Source organism: Camponotus vicinus, unplaced genomic scaffold (assembly GCF_025532165.1).
Source record: "Camponotus vicinus isolate PSW18456_S1 unplaced genomic scaffold, iyCamVici1.0 SCAF_8, whole genome shotgun sequence".
Lineage (NCBI taxonomy): Eukaryota > Metazoa > Arthropoda > Insecta > Hymenoptera > Formicidae > Camponotus > Camponotus vicinus.
The window spans coordinates 12,721,527-12,740,996 of NW_028141980.1; the positions used below are offsets into that span (position 1 = coordinate 12,721,527).

The 19,470-nt window shown below is 30.1% G+C and overlaps 2 protein-coding genes across 4 annotated transcripts; both read right to left on the reverse strand.

Moving 5' to 3' along the window:
* Nucleotides 1–372: 372 nt before the first annotated feature.
* Nucleotides 373–2,161, reverse strand: LOC145975868 (cytochrome b-c1 complex subunit 7). The gene is made up of 3 exons (XM_083106607.1): nucleotides 1,813–2,161; nucleotides 878–1,064; nucleotides 373–463 (listed from the first exon to the last, which is right to left on the reverse strand). Exons 1-3 carry the CDS (start codon nucleotides 2,055–2,057, stop codon nucleotides 443–445), a joined length of 453 nt encoding a protein of 150 aa, XP_082962733.1. The 5' UTR covers nucleotides 2,058–2,161; the 3' UTR covers nucleotides 373–442.
* Nucleotides 2,162–7,235: 5,074 nt separating this feature from the next.
* Nucleotides 7,236–18,305, reverse strand: LOC145975496 (5-oxoprolinase). Of its 3 annotated transcripts, none has more exons than XM_083106002.1 (22): nucleotides 18,164–18,305; nucleotides 16,584–16,771; nucleotides 16,067–16,252; nucleotides 15,645–15,883; nucleotides 15,327–15,489; nucleotides 15,143–15,228; nucleotides 14,857–15,058; nucleotides 14,432–14,692; nucleotides 14,184–14,294; nucleotides 13,883–14,084; nucleotides 13,538–13,754; nucleotides 13,330–13,468; nucleotides 12,928–13,205; nucleotides 12,565–12,825; nucleotides 12,305–12,410; nucleotides 12,063–12,230; nucleotides 11,633–11,877; nucleotides 11,241–11,352; nucleotides 10,942–11,166; nucleotides 10,408–10,589; nucleotides 10,090–10,249; nucleotides 7,236–7,696 (listed from the first exon to the last, which is right to left on the reverse strand). In XM_083106002.1, exons 2-22 carry the CDS (start codon nucleotides 16,746–16,748, stop codon nucleotides 7,472–7,474), a joined length of 3,933 nt encoding a protein of 1,310 aa, XP_082962128.1. In that variant the 5' UTR covers nucleotides 16,749–16,771; nucleotides 18,164–18,305; the 3' UTR covers nucleotides 7,236–7,471. The 3 variants fall into 3 exon arrangements, with proteins under 3 accessions (XP_082962128.1, XP_082962129.1, XP_082962131.1); XM_083106003.1 differs by having other exon boundaries at nucleotides 18,195–18,257; XM_083106005.1 differs by lacking the exon at nucleotides 12,063–12,230.
* Nucleotides 18,306–19,470: the final 1,165 nt, after the last annotated feature.

Consider the following 19,470-nt stretch of genomic DNA (forward strand, 5'->3'; position numbering starts at 1 on the left):
CCTGCCATCCATCGTAAACTCCGTGTAAACAGATCCGTGGATTATATATTTCTCGATGTAACATGCGGATGCAAATGAAAAAGCAAAGCATCACGGTATACGGGGTTAAATTTGCGGTCAGTGCTTCAAATTGTACATATTATATTCAGATATATTTTTTGAGATCCCGATCAATTAGTTCAGTAAAATTAATTGAATTAGTTCAATTAAATGGACATGCATTTACTTTATTTATTGCGCTAAGTAAAACAGTCGTGACATAAAATATACCATAATATAGAGCTATTAAAATATACCGTAATATAAGCTAGCTGCAGAACTGTTCGCTATGGCATTTGATATTTGAGATTGAATAGAGTGATCGATTTTCACGTTTAGTTGAATCCCAAAGTGGCATTTCTGACAAGTGGCAATATACTTGTTGAAAAACAGTTTCTAGTTTTTAATTATTATTTCTATAAATCTGAAGCAATAATTAAAGCTAAATGTATTGTCAAATTAAATATATAATACTGAAAAATTTCGATGTAACAATGTTTACGATGTGGAACAATGAAATAAACTCTTTTAATTTTAATCCAGTATATATATTTATTCAACAAATATTTTGTTACTGACTTTATTTAAAGAACTTACATATACATTAATGCATTTCAAATAATTATATTATTTAAACAAAAATAATGGTTTAAAATGGCAGCTTTATCCAAAACTTCTTTGGAAGAGAAATTCTATTTTTCATTTAACATTATTAACAAATTATTTGCAAAAACTAATTTGTAAAATAGATTTATAATGATATTCTATGTAACATTTAATTTACTAATATATGTACATATCAAGAGAAAGGAAGAACACAGAATTTTTTTTATTTTACTTTGCCAGCTGGCGAATCATTATCGCTGTAATTGTGGTAATCAAACTCATTCATCTCAGCATGTTCAGCTTCGATTTCCTTCATATATGGCTCAAGGTATCGATATTCTAAATCCTGTTCATATGTGATCCACTTTTCTTTAGGCAAATATATTTTCAGAAAACTCAATTGCATAGCACGTATGATTCTGCAAAGCATATAGAACTGCTAAGTATCTTTATTTGAAAAGCGCTAAAAGAACTGAAAATTAGCTACATAAAACACGAAACGATTACTCTTTCGAAGCTTGTAATATAAAAAAGCATAAGAATCTATCTCTCCCTTTTTCTTTCTTTTAATTTCTAGATAGAAATAGAAACAATTTAAAAAAAACGCATGCAAGTAAAATGACCCATGGCAAACAGATAGAATACGAACGCTGACTACCGGGTCTCAAATTAAGATCTCGTTAAGCGAATTTAGCACTTAATAAAAGTAGCGCCTTAGCAAGTCTTTGAAATGTCGTGCAATATGCTGACGCATCTTACGGTATTCTCGTCAGGTCAACCATTCATATCCGAGATGAATCTTAAAGAATCTATATACAGCTACGAAGTTCAAAGAAATAATATATGACTTTGGCTGAATAGCTACTAAGATTGTAAATTTCAATTTCGAATTTTAATCGTTAATGAGATCAACGCTGCAATCGCAGTATAACTGTTTCATAAAATATTAAAGAAAAAAAGAAATATTTTTTTTCTTTCTCTCTTTCATTTTTTTTCCTCCCTTTGCTTCCCTCTTTTTCAAGCTTATGTAAATTCATAACTTATAAAACGTATTAAAAAATGTTTATGATTTACATAATGTTTATATTCTTTGTTTTATAGAACTACATAGACAAAGAGAATCTTGTTTCCTTTATGAGGATCCATATTAAGTCTATGATATATTACCTGAAATTCCTAGCATCCAGCATATCCACTGGTAATCGATGCAGTGCTTCGCGTACTACAGGATCATCATAATATATGACGTCATGTGTATAAAGCCCGTATTTGTTGTATCCTGACCATTCGAATGCTAATTTCCTTAAAATAAACCCCCAGCTTTTTTTACTTTTACACTGATTTTGCGCGAAATTTCGCCTTGAAAACTTTAGATTTTTTATTAACCAAGGGAATTTTATAGTGGAAGACATTATTTTGATCAATTTTATATAAAAATGATCTCATATAAGTCTAACAGCATAATATTGAAACATTAACCTCTTAATGATAGTACACGTCAGTCATGCGACATAGATTTAAATGACTATCGTACATCTTTCTATCTCGATTGTTTGAATTTTTTAAATATATGCCAAGTTATTTTATATATGCCATTATCCATTATTGATAATTGACTTTTATTAACGTGTTTATGTGTGTGTATTTATACTATAATATAAAACTTATTAAAAATTATTTTTAATTTCTCAAATAAATTAATGTTGTTAAATATATACAAGTATTTAACGAAATTATTTAGCTAACTCGCAACAATCATAGTAGAGATTAATTGAAATTGTAAATATTGAATATATCAGCATATTACAATATAAAATACACTCGTCAACAAAATTATCGCATAGGTAATTTCATGTCAAATTTTCGCATAACTTCAAATAAGTATAACTCCGTCAAAAATGGTCGTATTTGAAAAAATTTTTTTCATTTTCAAGCTTAAAGCCTCTATTTTGAAAATCACTTGTCAGATTTAAAATTTATCCTCCCCCCTCTCTTCATCTCCTCAAAAGTAAGGACGTGTTACGTCTCCAAAAAATTGCATACTTTGACGCATTCCACGAGGTGGAATAAATTTTTTTCGCAAATTTCATAATAATCATCGTAAAATATGGACTTTTATGTGTGAATTAAAAAAAAAATTTTTTTTGTACGATTTTTTTTCGCGTAGTTACATATCAAAGTTACCTATACATTTTTGTTCATTTACCACCAGCATTAGCATTACCCGATGCGCACCACGAGGAGGTTGCTGGTCGGATTTGGAGCATCGTGTGTGTGTGTGTGTGTGTGTGTGTGTGTGTGTGTGTGTGTGTGTGTGTGTGTGTGTGTGTGACAGCAGAGATAACCCTCTCTGCTGTGTGTGTGTGTGTGTTTGGAGTCAAAAAATGCTACGGGAGTGACGAACCATAGGGTCCTTATCTCTGTTGTCACACACACACACATACACGATGCTCCAAATCCGATCAGCAACCTCCTCGTGGTGCGCATCGAGTAATGCTAATGCTGGCGGTAAATGAACAAAAATGTATAGGTGACTGTGATATGTCGTAACTCCGCGAAAAAAAATCGTACAAAAAAAATTTTGTTTTTAATTCACACAAAAAGTCCATATTTTACGATGATTATCATGAAATTTGCGAAAAAAATTTATTCCACATCGTGGAATGCGTAAAGTATGCAATTTTTTGGAGACGTAACACGTCCTTACTTTTGAGGAGATGACGAGAGGGGGGGAGGATAAATTCTAAATCTGACAAGTGATTTTCAAAATAGAGGCTTTAAGCTTGAAAATGAAAAAAAAATTTTTCAAATACGACCATTTTTGACGGACTTATACTTATTTGAAGTTATGCGAAAATTTGACATGAAATTACCTATGCGATAATTTTGTTGACGAGTGTATTATATAACGGATATATATGTTTATGTTACAGCGAATCGTTTATTTTCTGCTGCGTTATATAATTCTTTTTTGTTTCATTTTTTTCTTTTTTGTAAAAGCAAGCTTGCGAAACAGTTAGTTGAAAGTGAAGCGGATCGAAAAACTACAAAACCTCGAGAAAATAAAACCACAAGAAACACTTTGTCGAATAGTTGAAAAATAAAAAAAAGGTGGAAAATGAAGGAAAAAGCCGACGGCATGAAAGTCGCTCGCGTAACAATGCCTTTGCGAGCAATGCATTTCTATTTCAGTCGATTTTTGCACCGCCATTTCATTTATCCTGATGCATATGAAAGTAAAACGTGCACACAACACTGTCTTATTTTGTAAAATCTTGTTAATGTTTTGTGCATGGTATTTGCTACATTTTTTTATTAACGTAGAACGAATAAAAAGACGAATAAAGAAAGTTGAGAGTGCGCAAAATTAGATATTTATGTTTAACATACTAAGTGTAATACATATATGTAGTACATATATGTATTAAGAATCGTTGTATATTCAATGACAATGAACCCTCGAAAGTATTCTCATTATGTTATCGCTGTTGGTGGAGATAACAAAAGCTGAATCGCGAAAAACGGCTGCGCATGAAGCAAAACGAAAAGTCTACATGATCCTCCTGTGTTTTCGTGCAAAAAAAAAAGAGAGAAGTTGTTGCCGGCGATTTATGAAGATCGAATTCGAGGATGGAGTTAAAACAGCTATCGAACGGTGCGTATATTTCCGCAAACTAACTTCTACAGAAATGTACGTATGATTACATTCATAAATAATAGTATCCTTCGATCTGTTTGCTCGTGAATGCAGGCGAAGGATATATACACATTCGTTTTTTTATCATCCTCTTGCTACACTGAATAAACTTTTGCGTACATATTTATTCTGAGCAAATCGCGAATACGTGAACCATCGCCGACAGCACCGATTTTTTTGTGTTGTGTTTTTTGCATACATTTCTCGTAGAAAGACGTATTATTTTTGCTTGCATTTTCTTTTCACGATACTTCCGTTATATATAATATTTATATATATCAGATTATGTGTGTGTGTGTGTGTGTGTATGTGAATACAATTTACCGGACGTCTAAGACGTGATGCACGACGGTCAGAATTATTTCAAACGCAGGGGAACACTTTTGCATCTCATCGTGTTCAATGTACTCTAATGAGTTACATGGTAATACCAACTCCATGTAATACGTGATAAAACTTCTTCATATATTTTATATCAGACTATATTATAGCATAATTAGATATGTTACAAGAAATAGTATACATGATAAAATCAAAATATAAAAAAATTAATGTAATATATTATTTAAAAAATAATTATGTGAATTCTCTTAACAATTTGAAATTATATTATTAGATATTAAGCTCTTTATATAGTTATTAACTTTTGTAGGTTAATAGAAATGATTTTTTACAAATTAGAATTATACAATAATTTATATAACAAAAATACAAGAGTAAAAATTATTAAACTAACCCTAGGGACACATTTATTTCATGCATTTTTAAATTATTAGAATCTTTAATCAACTCTGGATATTAATGTGATTGTTTATAGAAATATAGATACTTCTTCATAAGTATAATTCGTTTTCTTAATATAGTTCTTTTTATTATTGCCATATTTCATGTGTTCAGATTCACACATCGCACAATCTTTTAATCTAAAATAATAAAATTATAAAGAAAAATTTCAATAGAGCATCGCCAATATCATGATCTTTTACGATTATCGAAGCAAAGTGGAGAGGATAACGTTGTTCCCCCACTGAGACGAAAGCTCAAGAAAAGACTATCCATAAAGAGCACGCGCTACCAGAGTTTCAAACGATGGAATCTCAATGAGATGAGTTTTTTTTCGAAAATAGTACCGATTCCGGTAGTGTGGTTCGTGACAACTTCGTAAAAATCGCGCCGTAAAAATTTGTTCGGAAATGTTTGCATTTCGCGCGCTTTCCTTCCCTTCTGTCGGAATGTTCGATTTCCATTTTATTGTAAAATATCGATCGATGAAGCTTTCGTTCCGAGTTCGAATATCTTGCCCTTTTTACGAACGACTATCTTCCTATTCGTTCGTTTCCTATTCAGACAAGAATAATCACACCGAGCTACCACGGAATACATATGTATATCATCGTGAGAAAGAATACTCATCGAAGAATACATCATTTCGGTTTCGTGGAAATTATATCTTTCTCATCAAGGGAAATAAAATGACAGATTTTAGTATTTCACAAAAATATCGCGTATGTACAATTAAAATGTAATTGAAAAAGTATGCAGATGATATAATAAAAAAGTTAATTGAAAAAATTAAATTTTATAGTATGTATAATTTTTATTTTCAATTACATTTTTTTCATATCATTACTTTGGATTAATAGAAATCTGCAAAATATTCTATTATTCCGAATTTTCTGAGCAATAAAATGCATAGCAATTTGTTCCAATAAGCAATCATTATTAGATATATAAAACACTTTTATTTTGCGTTTCTCCGTTTTTATAAGTGCAATTTTTTTAATTGCCTATATTTAATATTTGAATTTGTAATTTATTTAACTGTAAATATTTAATTTCTTTAAAGTGTATAAATAATATTGATACGTAAAAAGATAATACAAATATTTTTTCCAACGTAATCATGTTGCGGATGCGAAAAAAATATTTAAAAAATAAAAAATCTTTTACCAACAAATTGTTAGAGAAAATCTTGAATAATGTTTTATGGAAATGCAATCATAATCCCGCCACTATGTAGGTCACCGCGATGACATTTCGGTCAGTAATTACTCGTGCCGGAAATGAAACGACGGCCATCTTGCATCTGCTGCAAATCGAACAGACTGGGAAATCGAGGAAATTAACCGCAGATTTAATTCCTCTGGGAATTGGCGATTCCTCGAAGACGCGAACCAATCGACTTGGAAGTGATGGTACAAATCAAATAAATGACAAAAATCTAAAAAATAAAACATAATTATTGGGAAATATTAAAGATTAAAAATTTTTAATGATGATTTACAAAAATAGAATTTGAGAATATCTTTATTAAAATAATACTTAATAATATATAATAATTGTGAAACATTTCTAATACATGAGAAGAATAATATAACATTAAAATAAGAAAATATAACTAGGGTGCAAAATTCTACAAGTTTTGTAACAGATTGTTCTATTCATAACTGCATCAAAATAATCTAATTGCGTCGACAATGCGAATGATATAATTGGAAAAAGATTATTTTCTTTATTTTTATATAATGATACATATCTTGGTTTATCTTTTCCACAAAGTAAAAATAATATACTGTGAGTACAACCGAACAATTATTGAGAAAATTATTGAGAAAAGTCAGTTAAATCTGTCAGTACTGTTCAACTAAAAAGAATCTTAAAAATCCTGTCCCCCAAATGACAACAAATTATATAATATTTCTTACAACGTTTTTCTTAACAATTATTTCTACAAAATATAATTATGGAAAATATATTTATTGAGAAAAGTCAGTTAAATCTGTCAGCACTGTTCAACTAAAAAGAATCTTAAAAATCCTGTCCCCCAAATGACAACAAATTATATAATATTTCTTACAACGTTTTTCTTAACAATTATTTCTACAAAATATAATTATGGAAAATATATTTATTTTTAATGTGCATCATTTTTTACAATTATAAACATTTTATTCAACTAATAGAATTCATTGTATAATCAACTTATTAATACATTATATTTAATATTAATCACATTCACTCTTTCGGAATGCCTTCACACTATAACTTATCACATTTATGGGATAATAATTTATAAAATAATATATAATATGGAACAATAAATCTTATGAAAATAATATATAAATTTTATTAAACGGATTCCTGAACCATACGATACTCAAAAAGACTCCCACGCTCTGCGAAATTGCGCAAACTTTTGCTAGATCTCGAACGTTTGTATTTTGATGAAAGTCTTGTTATTAGACGCTGAGAGTTGTAAACTTTCGAAGACAGAACTGAAGATTCCTTTGCTTGCTCTCCTTTGTTAATGGGACCGTAACCACCACCACCTGGAGTTTCCATAATAAATCTATCCTGTTAAGAAAATTTTATGAAAAATTATAGTGAACTTTCTCTTAATAACTACATAATTACATGTTATTGAATTAGAATCAAATAAAAAAATACTAATACTATTGGCAATAGGAAAATTAAAAGTTGATTTATACCTTAAACATTTGTTCCTCTTTCATTATAGTATACTAATTTTTCTTTAAAAAGTGAACATATTTCACAATATTACGTTATTTGTTATTTTCATATTGCCATTTATATATTGAATATTAATTATAAATTTGAAAATGTATGTACTCTTTGTAATAATAGTTTATAGGTGTTAACAGGTGTTATAACTTCAATATAAAGATGTATTACATCACGAAGTATCGCCGACAGTTAAACTTATCGTCATTAAATTACAAGTTTATAATTATTAAATGCAGTGAGAAGCGCGACAAGCACGAAGAGAAGTAACGCTACGCTGCTACAGGTTTTTACACGTACATGCGCAGCTATGTACATCCCAACTTTTGATCAAACCGCTGGAAACTATTCTATCGAAACTTTGATGCAATATCGTACCGCAAAATAACGTCATCAAAAATTTTGGCAAATTGCGTTTAACTCTTGCCGTAAAATCATATCGCATATTAATCAAGATTTATAATACACAAATCAGATGATGCAGAAACAAAGTACTTCGTAAGTTATAAGTAGAAAATTTTCAAATATTATCCGGCAAAATGAAAATATTTATATGCGCATTTATTATTTAATTACAAAGTGTATTATATTATAAATATTATTATAAATATTATATAAATATTATATTATAAATATTATATAAAAATATATATTATTGTATTATAAAGATAATTTTATTAGATACAAAATGTTAAATTTTAAAATAATATTATTAAAATAATCTCTCTATAAATATTTATTAACTAATTACATAAACTTGAAGAAATTTATAATATCGTAAGCATTTAATTTAGATAACACAGAAAATTATGACAAATGTAATATATCTACGATATTTGCATAATTACGTACTATTATTTTTAAATATAATCGCGTTAGCAATTCTTTTTACCATCGTTCTCAGAATTATGCATCAATTCGCTTTTTAATGAGATGCATCACCAACGCGCGGAATATTTTCCGGTGATAACGACTGTAAAGATGCCGTTTTAAATGAGAAAAAAGATAGAAACTTTTCATTAATATTTTTACGAGCTTTGAAAGGAAAAACACGGATGTGTAATGGAAGGAGCAAAACTACCGATAGATTTCGATTTATATATCTGCATTATAGTAATTGCCATCTACGTTCTATGGCGTTACGAAATTTTCGGAAATATAAATGTTCTTCCGCCACCGGCTTTCGTGCTCCGATAATTGTGAAAAGAAATTTTTCTGGTGTCAGCTAATGCGCACATTTGTACAATTTTTATCGTCTCTTTTCCCCTACTTTCCATTCATCTCTCCTCGACTCGTCTCATATTTTTGATCTCGCTTGAGGAGACAAGTATTATAGGAATCAGAAAGTACAAGTCTCTGCGAGAATGTATAAAGTTCAGCTTCTTTTAACAGGATGAGAGAAAAAAACTTCCGAGATTTAACTAGAAAGGCATACTAAGACATCTATGGTATTTTAGATATGCTAAATTAAAACTTTTAACGAAGAAAAGTATTAAATAATAAACGTGAGAAATTTTTACAGATAATGTTAAGAAAATTATAACTACATTACATATCTTTTTGATTGTATATAATACATATCGATGTTTTTAAATTCTCAATAAATTTTTCAAATCAAAATTCGTTTCCAAATCATAAAATCGATTTCAAAAAAGTTTTCATTCATTTTATGAATGAGAATGATATATCGGAGCCTTCTCGCTTATTTTTTAGCATTAGCTTAACATGTGACGTTTTCACGACAAACTTAAAACACGACTACTATCTAATAACTCGGGCACACAGCTGCAAAGGAAATTATTTTACCCCTTGCTGCGTGGCTATGTGCAGAGTGCGGTAGGCGGCAGATTCTATCTACCGGGATAAAATCTTTACGAGCCGACATAAACCACGACCATAGAAGATTTCTCCATTACTAAAGATAGAGTATCTTCATCTCTGCCTATCCCTTAAATTCTACTACTGGCTGGCTTTAAACTTTAATTTGCAATTATTTCTCCGAGAGAAATAAATATATATTAATTGACCATCTGATTATCAGCGAAATTATACTTCGTAACAATTAGATGCTGTTTTATTTTTATATAAAATATTTATATACTTTATATCAACCATTAGAGCAAAATCTGAATTATTATCTCTCTTACATAATTATTTGCAAAATCAATTTTTTCCGACATCCATGATAATTATGCGAAACTTGCGAAAGATATAAAATTGCTTACCCCTGCAAAGACTGGAATGGCAGCTTTCGGACCTAAATTGATTCGTCTACCATCAGCCCGTACCAAAATATTTAAGCCACATGCCCCTTCCTCGCCATCATCATATCCAGGTGGATGATGCACTCTCCGTTCGGTTAATACCGATAAAGTCATTGGGGCTCTGTAAACATACATAATTCGAAACTTGTGAAAGCAACGTTTGCTGATATAATGATTCGTTATCATTCTCAAAATTGAATTTTTTATTAGCAGAAGAATTTATATAAATAACAATAACATTTATATATAAATTTAAAATTTAATAATATCTTTAATTACCTAAATATCATCTCACGTACAACACCATCACCACCAATATACGTTCCATTACCACCACTTCCAAGTCGAAGCGAGAACTGGTTAAGTATAACCGGATAACGAAGTTCCAATATTTCTGGATCAGTGATTCTAGTGTTAGTCATGTGCGTGTGAACGCCACTTCTGCCATCCCATGTCGGTCCCTGTGAGAACACATATTTGTTAAAAAAGTTTGCTATAACAATATTAATTTATGACCATTATAAATTATATAAAATAAAATACAAGACATTTTTTTATATTATACGAATTTTTCAAATATATATATATATATATATATATATATATATATCATACATTTTCTCATTCCTAATAATTATTTCTACATTTTTCTTTCAATTTCTTTAAAAAATCATTTTAAAAAATTTCTTTTTCCTTTAATTAATTTTTTAAAATAAATACTGCAAGTACATGAAAATACGAAAAAAAAATATATATATATATATATGAGATCTAAATTTACAAATTTTATCTTATTTATCTAATAAATCTTACTGCTCCACTACCACCAGCAACCGTCTCATAATAACCCCAGTCTTCGGTGCCGAGGGTTATATTGTTCATACAACCCTGTGAAGCTGCGCAAATTTCGAAAGCTGTTAGGATTACATCAACAATACGCTGAGACGTCAAAACATTGCCACCAACTACCGCAGCATCTTCCGAAGGGTCGAGTAACGATCCTTTAGGAATAATTATCTTTACTGGCTTCAAACAACCCTATAAAGAAAATGACACTAGTATGAATTTATCGCTAGTTTGAATTTCCCTAAGAAAGCTCAAGGGAATGTTACCTGATTTAATGGTATGTCTCGACCGACCATACACCTTAGACAATAAATTATCGCAGACAAAGTTATGGCACGCGGTGCATTGCAGTTACCCCATACTTCATAACCTGTTCCACTGTAAATTCATAAATATTATCTTGTAAATTATGATTTATGTAAGATATAAAATTTTTATACACAATATATATTAACATATAGAATTTCTCAACAAGAAATTAGAAAAACAGGAAAACAGTATCATATTTTTTCATGGTTATATTTAGAGCACAAAAATATCATTGTACAAAAAATCAACGAAAAATGGCAAATTGTTGATAAATTAAAAAAGTAAATAGCGAATAATTAGAATTATTATAAATGTATCAATATATCGATATTCAAATAGAAAAACATACCGAAAATCAAAAACAGCTTCACCTTCCTCTATATCAAGATCCACATGTAATTTGATAGGACTACCATCATCGAGATAATCAATGGCATCAATGGTGTCTTTCTGCCTTCGCATCTTAATCCTCGTACCTATTGATTTTAACATTTCTCGGACGGCAACTTCGGCATTACGTTGGATATGATCCATGTACGCTTGAACTACTTCGAGACTGTATATATCGATCAGTTCATTTACTAGCTGTGAACCCTTACAAAAAAGAAAATCGTCTTATATACGAATCTTACTTTCAAAAATTTTAATTTAAAATAAAAATTTATTGTAAATTTTTGTAAAGAGAGAGAGAGAGAGAGAGAGAGAGAGAGAGAGAGAGAATAAAAGTAAGCGAATGCATTAGATTTATAGAAAAAATTTTATAGAAATAATTATTATACTTTTTGATTTGCTGCGATTTGAGCTTTGATATCACTAATGTTGTTCAAAAGATTTCGTGTTCCTGAACTTCCCGGTATTTTGCCTGGTGCCATTAAAGCATCTGTTAATTCTTTTTCTTGAAATATGCCCTTATGTACTAGCAAAAAACTTTTAAAAACAGCGCCTTCCTATACAAAAATTTTTCATACATATGTATAAATTTTCTTACAAATGTTTTCACTCAGTGACAATATTCTCGTACCTGATTCAAACTCGTTGAATGCGGTGGCATCGAGCCCGGCGTGATGCCACCAATGTCAGCGTGATGACCTCTACTAGCCACGAAGAACACTGGCGTAGGCACATTTCTGCATATAATTTGCATTAAAATACTTAACTTTCATCAAATTAAATTATATTTATTAAAATATCATATCTAAAATGAGTACGATGTTCATATACTTATATATAATATTTAACAATAAGAATTTTTTTAAATATATACAAAAGATATACACATACTTGTAAAATACTGGCGTAATAACTGTCAGATCTGGGAGATGAGAACCGCCTGCTAACGGATGATTAGAAAGAATAACATCTCCCGGCGAGAATTCCCCCTCGAATGCTAATATTTGATACTGCACGGTTTCTTGCATGGCTCCTAGATGCACTGGAATATGAGGTGCATTTGAAACGAGACCGCCATCGGGGCCAAAAATCGCACACGAGAAGTCCAGTCGCTCTTTAATATTAGTAGAGATCGAAGTTCTTTGGAGTACTCTATCAAAAATTAAAGACGCAAATGTTATTTTGCAATCTCTAAAGGAGCATTGAAAGAATCATATTATTTTTATAAAGTTGAAATTATTTATTGATACGTACCGACCCATTTGTTCGGCGATGCTCATGAAACGATGAGAAAAAATACTGAGTTGAATCGTATCGAGATCAGTGGTAACTTTCGTTTGCAAACTTTTTCCAATCGTTATTTTTACGTCTCCATGACAAGTGATTTCTGCTGTACAATCTGGTTCTACTAAAAGTGTGCTTAAACTATCCATAATAATGACAGGACCGTGTAAGATATCTCCAGAAGATAACGAATTTAATTGATAGACACTGGTTTCCTGATAGCCATTCTCGAAATACACCAAGGTAGTCTAGAAAATTCAAAACTTTTTGGAATTTTTCTTAGTTAACACAAGCTCCAATATATACTGAATTTAAAATATTAAATACAAAAAATATTCAATAATATTGTAAAATTATCTATCGTTATTTAACCTTTTCAGCTTTCGGAGAAGCTTGTGAAGGAGGTAATACGGAATCCTCCGGAATTTTAGTTTTGCCAATTCCTCGAACTCTCACATCATTCACTAAAATCTTGCGTTCTGGTATGGTAAAACCAAACTCTGTTTTATACCTTAATTAAGAGAAAATTTATAAGCAAATAATTGAATAAAGTATTTCTTCAAGTTCTTAGAGAACTTACCTTTCTAGAAAAGGAGTAAGAAAATCCCCGTGTCTGGTGGTGTCCTCTGAATTTTGATTTATAGAAGTGCACATTAAAGCGCAATCGGTGCCATCGTAACGTAAGTGTAAAAATGATTCCGTTTTTATTTGAGAATCAGTGAATCCTTGTGCACGAAGTTTGCTTCTAACTTTGGCTTCCATCGAATCCAAACGATCATCCAAGTGGGCGAAACTTTCTACATAATAATATAAATGCGATAATAATAATATAATGCGATAAGTATAGTAATACAAACACGCAAGACTTATTATAAATTATTAATACTAAAGATTATTAATATTAAAGAAAATTGTTATAAATCACCGTGTTCGTAAGCTTTGGCGCTCGGCTCTTGTGCCTCTTCAACAACATCTGCTAATGCCATTCCGTAAGCTGACAATATACCGGCATACTTATGAACGAAAACCGTTTTTATGCCTAACGATCGAGCGATTGCGCAGGCATGTTGTCCTCCGGCGCCGCCGAAACATGCCAGAACATGACGGGAAGTATCGTAACCCTTTGCCTGTCTCACGAAAGAAAACAATATAAAAATAATTTAAAAATAATATGACACACACATACATTATCGTGTAAGTTATGAACTGATATTATTTAAATATACCTGAGTCAAGGCGCGAATTGGTCGGCACATGGTTTCGTTCGCGACTCTGATGAATCCCATGGCTACTTCATCGATCGACATTGCTTCATTCTTCTTCAAGAATTCATTGATCTATAATATTTCAAGTCAATTTAAGAAATTTTTTTTTTACAATACATATGAAGGATTGGAGATATTTTTTGTTTGCAAAAAGAAAAAAAAGATGCAAATGTTTGAGAAGATCTTATTTTTATACATTACAAAATTACCTTATATGTAAGTTCCGTGAACATAGTCAACGCACGAGATACATCGAGCGGCTCATTTTCCTCAGGCCCAAAAATTTGCGGGAAATATTCCGGTAGCAAGCGACCCAATATAAGATTCGCATCCGTCACAGTTAGTGGACCACCCTTCTTGTAACACGCGGGACCAGGATGAGCCCCTGCGCTCTCAGGCCCAACTTGGAAGAGACCCGACCTGAAGAAAAGCATCGATCCACCTCCCGCCGCAACTGTATTGACATCCAACTTCAACCCAATTTTTATTCGAATAAACTGAGAAATGTTCTCTTGACGAGAGTCACGACTTGAAGTAATATTTATGAAGTAAAAGATTAATTATATTCAAGATACATATATTTACTGAAATAATTATATATTTACTGAAGTAATCTCTTGAAAAAAATTTGTACCTGCGGAGCTTGTATAGCGATGCCGGCTGTGGTGCTCTCGTAAACATGCTCATAGCTTCCTCCATATCGACTTACATCGGTCGATGTACCACCCATATCGAATCCGATTACTGGTAAATCAGTCTCCTTTCCATAAGTCGTCATTGCGTATCCTACGACACCACCAGCTGGCCCAGAAAGTATAGCACGTGATCCATTAAAACTTTAATGGGTCGACAAAACATAAATTCATGTAATATTAAGGCAATAAGAGAAATTTCTTCAAAAAATGCATTTAATTACTTACGAATCCATAGGTGTTAATCCGCCATCGCTTTGCATAAACAGTACATTTACATTCTTCAAATTATCTTTAAATCCTGCAGAGAAAGTCTAAAAATTGATTCATTACAGATTGAAAGTAGAAATATATATCTTAACTGCTAGATTTTTTGCAGATTCTTTATATGTAATTATAAAAATAATATTACTTCTAAATAATTTTTAATATGCGGCGTCAAATAAGCATCTGCACACACTGTGAAGCCTCTAGGAACTATTCTGGCCATCGGCATAACTTCGTGCGAAAGAGATACTTGCGAGAAACCTGCTTCTCGAGCTAATTCGCCGATTCTGATTTCATGAGCCGCATAACTACATTATAACAACGCAATAGCAATATATATTGGAATAAGCGTGTAATTAAGATTTTATTATATAAATTATGATACTGTGATCTACTTTTAGAAAAGATTTCCTGAAAAATATTGACAATTGCAAACAAATCTTTATTCGAGTGGTTTACTAACGTATAGCTATGTGCTAGAACGACAGCGAGACTCTCGATCCCCAAATCACGAAGTTCTTTTAAATCTTCTTTCAATTGTGTCTCATCGAGTTCTTGGGTAATAAACAGCTCTTCGCCAGTAGAACCTTTTACCCTTTGCCATGATTGATTTTCCATATGGCATTTTCCCGGCAGAGCGGGGATTACTCGACATTTTACCCCAACTACATATTTGTACAAAACCTCTGGCATCGCTATCTCCTGTTAATATTTAACAAAAGATAAATCAAATAGATAGCGAGATAGAACGAATGATAACCGGAATTGTACAGAGATTGCATCGAGATAAATTTCGAAAGTTATATATTAGTTATATATTGCAATTTGCTAAATTTTAGAACTTTGAATACAAATATTGCGTTTGTTGAATTCAATTATACGAACCAAATCAAAAATATTTGGCCGTGACTGATTACCAATATATAAAAGATCCTCGAAACCATTATTTATTAATAACGCCATTTTCGCGCCTTTTCTTTCCAACAGCGCATTAGTGGCGACTGTCGTTCCCATTCTGATCCATTCTATATTAAAAGTATCCACCGCACCATCTATTTTAATGCCAGTTTCCTAAAATTGAGAAACAATTGTAAAAGGTATAAAAAATTTTAAAATCATAAAACTATAAAGAAATATAATATATAATATATTTCATACACTCAATTATTATTTTATGTAATGCCATCCAATTTTATTTTTTATATATATCTTAACTCACAAGTCTTTTCTTACAATTTTTATACTTATAATTTATTTTAATTGTAACCAACATTGCTCTTGTCTATATTACAAACTGTCGAACTATAATATATAATTATGAAAAGACAATTTTTCTCGATAAGTTTCATAATACAAGAATATCATATATTGAATCATAAGTTTTCATTAATATAATGCATACCTCTTCCAATATTCTACGAATACCTTCTGTTGGCGCATCATTGTAATTATTCGGATCGACCGAGAGTAATTTCATAACTCGAATTTTACCACCAGGACATCTAGCATATATATCGGTGAATGTGCCACCGCGATCTATAGAGAATTGGAATTTTTCGTTTCCCATTGTGCGTTGATGTATGGTATACACTAATAAAAAGACAAATTCTTCATGTTATTATACTGTGAAAGTTGCAATTCTTAAAATTTATGTAAACGATAATATTTGTCTTAAAATTATATATTGTCTTAAAATTTATGTAAACAATATATCCTTCTGTTTGAATTAATAATATTTTGTATTTCCCATTTCTCTTTATATAAAACACAGAGTATGTTTTTAAAATTATTATTTTTATTATGATTTACTTTTATATCGAGATTTTCGATATAGAAATTTTTTACACATTCTAAGAGATACACTAACTTAATACTGCAAAAGAAATAAGTATGTACATATTGATAAGTCAAGTACGACTTCTGATAAGAAACTAATTTATAATCATTTACGAGAGAAAGAGAGAGAGGATTTAATTATTTGATAAAACATTTCAAAAATCTTTAATTGTATTATATAACTATATATAATATTTCATCTTTTATTATTCTTGAGATTACATTATCTACAATGTGATATGTCATATTCTTACAAGTTTATCCCTAAATGACAATGTAAATGACAAATATCAACGTATTTTGCAATTCTCGAATACAGATGCCTAAATTTTAATAGAAGTTATATAGACTTTAATAAAACGTTAATAGACGTTAATAAGACGTTAACTTTATCTTCAAGAGATACCGAAATACCAGCGACCGATAAAAATTATTTGTCAATATTTGTTAAAGGTAAGATAAGCATAATATGATAAAGCTAAGAATAGAAATAGAAATAAAAATCGTACTTAAAGTCACTCTTGACAATAATCGGAAAATAATCGGAATGTAAATATCTGAAATGTCTGAAATATTACACTCCTGAATTTGAGAATTAAAATTATATATCTTTTATTTGTTTCGAGATATTTAATTATAATTTTTAATTAAATGTATATAATAGAATACACTAATAAGATTTGATGAAATAGAGTTTACGAACACACATTATATACACATTACATACACAACATTATATCACTTTACACATACTGTTTCTACAAAAAAAAATCAATCAAATCAAATATACACAAATTCTCTTACTTTCACTTTCTTAAAGCTTAACATTTTTCTACATATTAATATCAATAAGATTTACTATCTTATATAATTATATTATTTTATATATTAGCATTATTAATAAAATATTAATTCCTTGAGCAAAGAAAGAGAAATTTTATTAAGCTCCAAAAAATATATTAAATACTTCAAATTTTTTACAATTCTCGTTTACGTTATGTATACGCACAAATATTGTATTTATACATCAATATCTTTACATTAACACGTCATCGCTAAAATTCCATTGCCAATAATAATTGTTGTAATATATAATTTTGTTACAAGAGATATTAATGTCACGTGATAGTATCGTTTAACACTAACCAGTCTTTTTTGGTTTTACTATATTGCGTACGTTTTATAAGTAGCTTTAACAGCACCGATCTACAATAGCGGAATAACTACGACTGAGAACATGGACAACTTCAACGTAGAATAAGTCCTCATGTGAAGGTTCTCAATCAAAAATCAAGAAATCAGCTGTTAACTATATACACACATTCACACATATAGTACATGTATACATACATACATATGTATGTATGTACATATATACGCTCATAATCATTATATTGCAATAATTTTTCTTTACAATTCTTAAAAAATATAAAATAAGAATTCTATATTTTTTAAATTACACATTATTTTATTATGTAAGAAATGAAAATATAATATTTTTTAATATTTTATGATATTATAAAATATAATATTTTATATTAATCATTTTTTTTACTACACTAATTTTTTGACTATGCTATTCTTTGGTGAGAATTGGTTAGCAAAGAAAGGAGAAAGGAAAAATTATTGAAAATTAGTTTTATTTTAATAAAATTCATTATTAATAATTCTAATTCTTTATTAACAATCAACAAACAAAATTAAAAGATAATAGTTTCGCAAAATATATTTCTGTGTATATATATATGTGTGTGTGTGCGTGCGTGCGTGTGTGTGTGTGTGTGCGTGCGTGTGTGTGTGTGTGTGCGTGCGTGCGTGCGTGCGTGCGTGCGTGCGTGCGTGCGTGCGTGTGTGTGTGTGTGTGTGTGTATGTGTGTGTATGGTATATTGAACTGCTTATAAAATATAAGTTATTGCTCCTACAATGAGAATCACTGAACAGATACGGAGATTGCGCATCTCAAACCAAACCGTTAATATATCGGGTGACCAAAAAGTAATATACAATAGTAGACTTTGCTATTACTTTTTTAATACAACTTTTCCTTCGAGAAATAGAATTCTTTATTCATATAACAATCGTACATTTTCAAAAATAGAAGTCAACAATGTTTGTAAAATACTTTTAAATATATATGTGTATATATCTTCTGGAAGATATTTTCATTTACTAATAGTGTGAAAATAACAAAGCATAAATGACATATTTTATAATATAAGTTAAACTATGTTCAATGGAAAGAACAACGCACATTTATGACTACTTATATTATGAAAAAATCATTAAGTAATTCATTTACAAAATTAAGAGTAATCAGTATGTATCAAATAGCTAAAAAATAAATTTGGGATTCATTAGAAAATATGCAATCATATGCAAACAGACTCTTTTTTCTTCAGATATAATTCATTGAATTGTAATTTAATTAAACTGTAATTAATTAAATTAAATT

What these genes read in the sequence shown, in the direction of transcription:
- LOC145975868 (XM_083106607.1), bottom strand. Translation starts at nt 2,057, where the DNA reads ATGTCTTCCACTATAAAATTCCCTTGGTTAATAAAAAATCTAAAGTTT. An exon ending in CTGGATGCTAGGAATTTCAG is followed by an intron (nt 1,065 to 1,812) that starts GTAATATATCAT and finishes TATGCTTTGCAG; the next exon opens with AATCATACGTGCTATGCAAT. An exon ending in ATGATTCGCCAGCTGGCAAA is followed by an intron (nt 464 to 877) that starts GTAAAATAAAAA and finishes TTATTGCTTCAG; the next exon opens with ATTTATAGAAATAATAATTA.
- LOC145975496 (XM_083106002.1), bottom strand. Translation starts at nt 16,748, where the DNA reads ATGGGAAACGAAAAATTCCAATTCTCTATAGATCGCGGTGGCACATTC. An exon ending in GAAGCTGTTTTTGATTTTCG is followed by an intron (nt 11,353 to 11,632) that starts GTATGTTTTTCT and finishes ATGAATTTACAG; the next exon opens with TGGAACAGGTTATGAAGTAT. An exon ending in GTACGTGAGATGATATTTAG is followed by an intron (nt 10,250 to 10,407) that starts GTAATTAAAGAT and finishes GTATGTTTACAG; the next exon opens with AGCCCCAATGACTTTATCGG.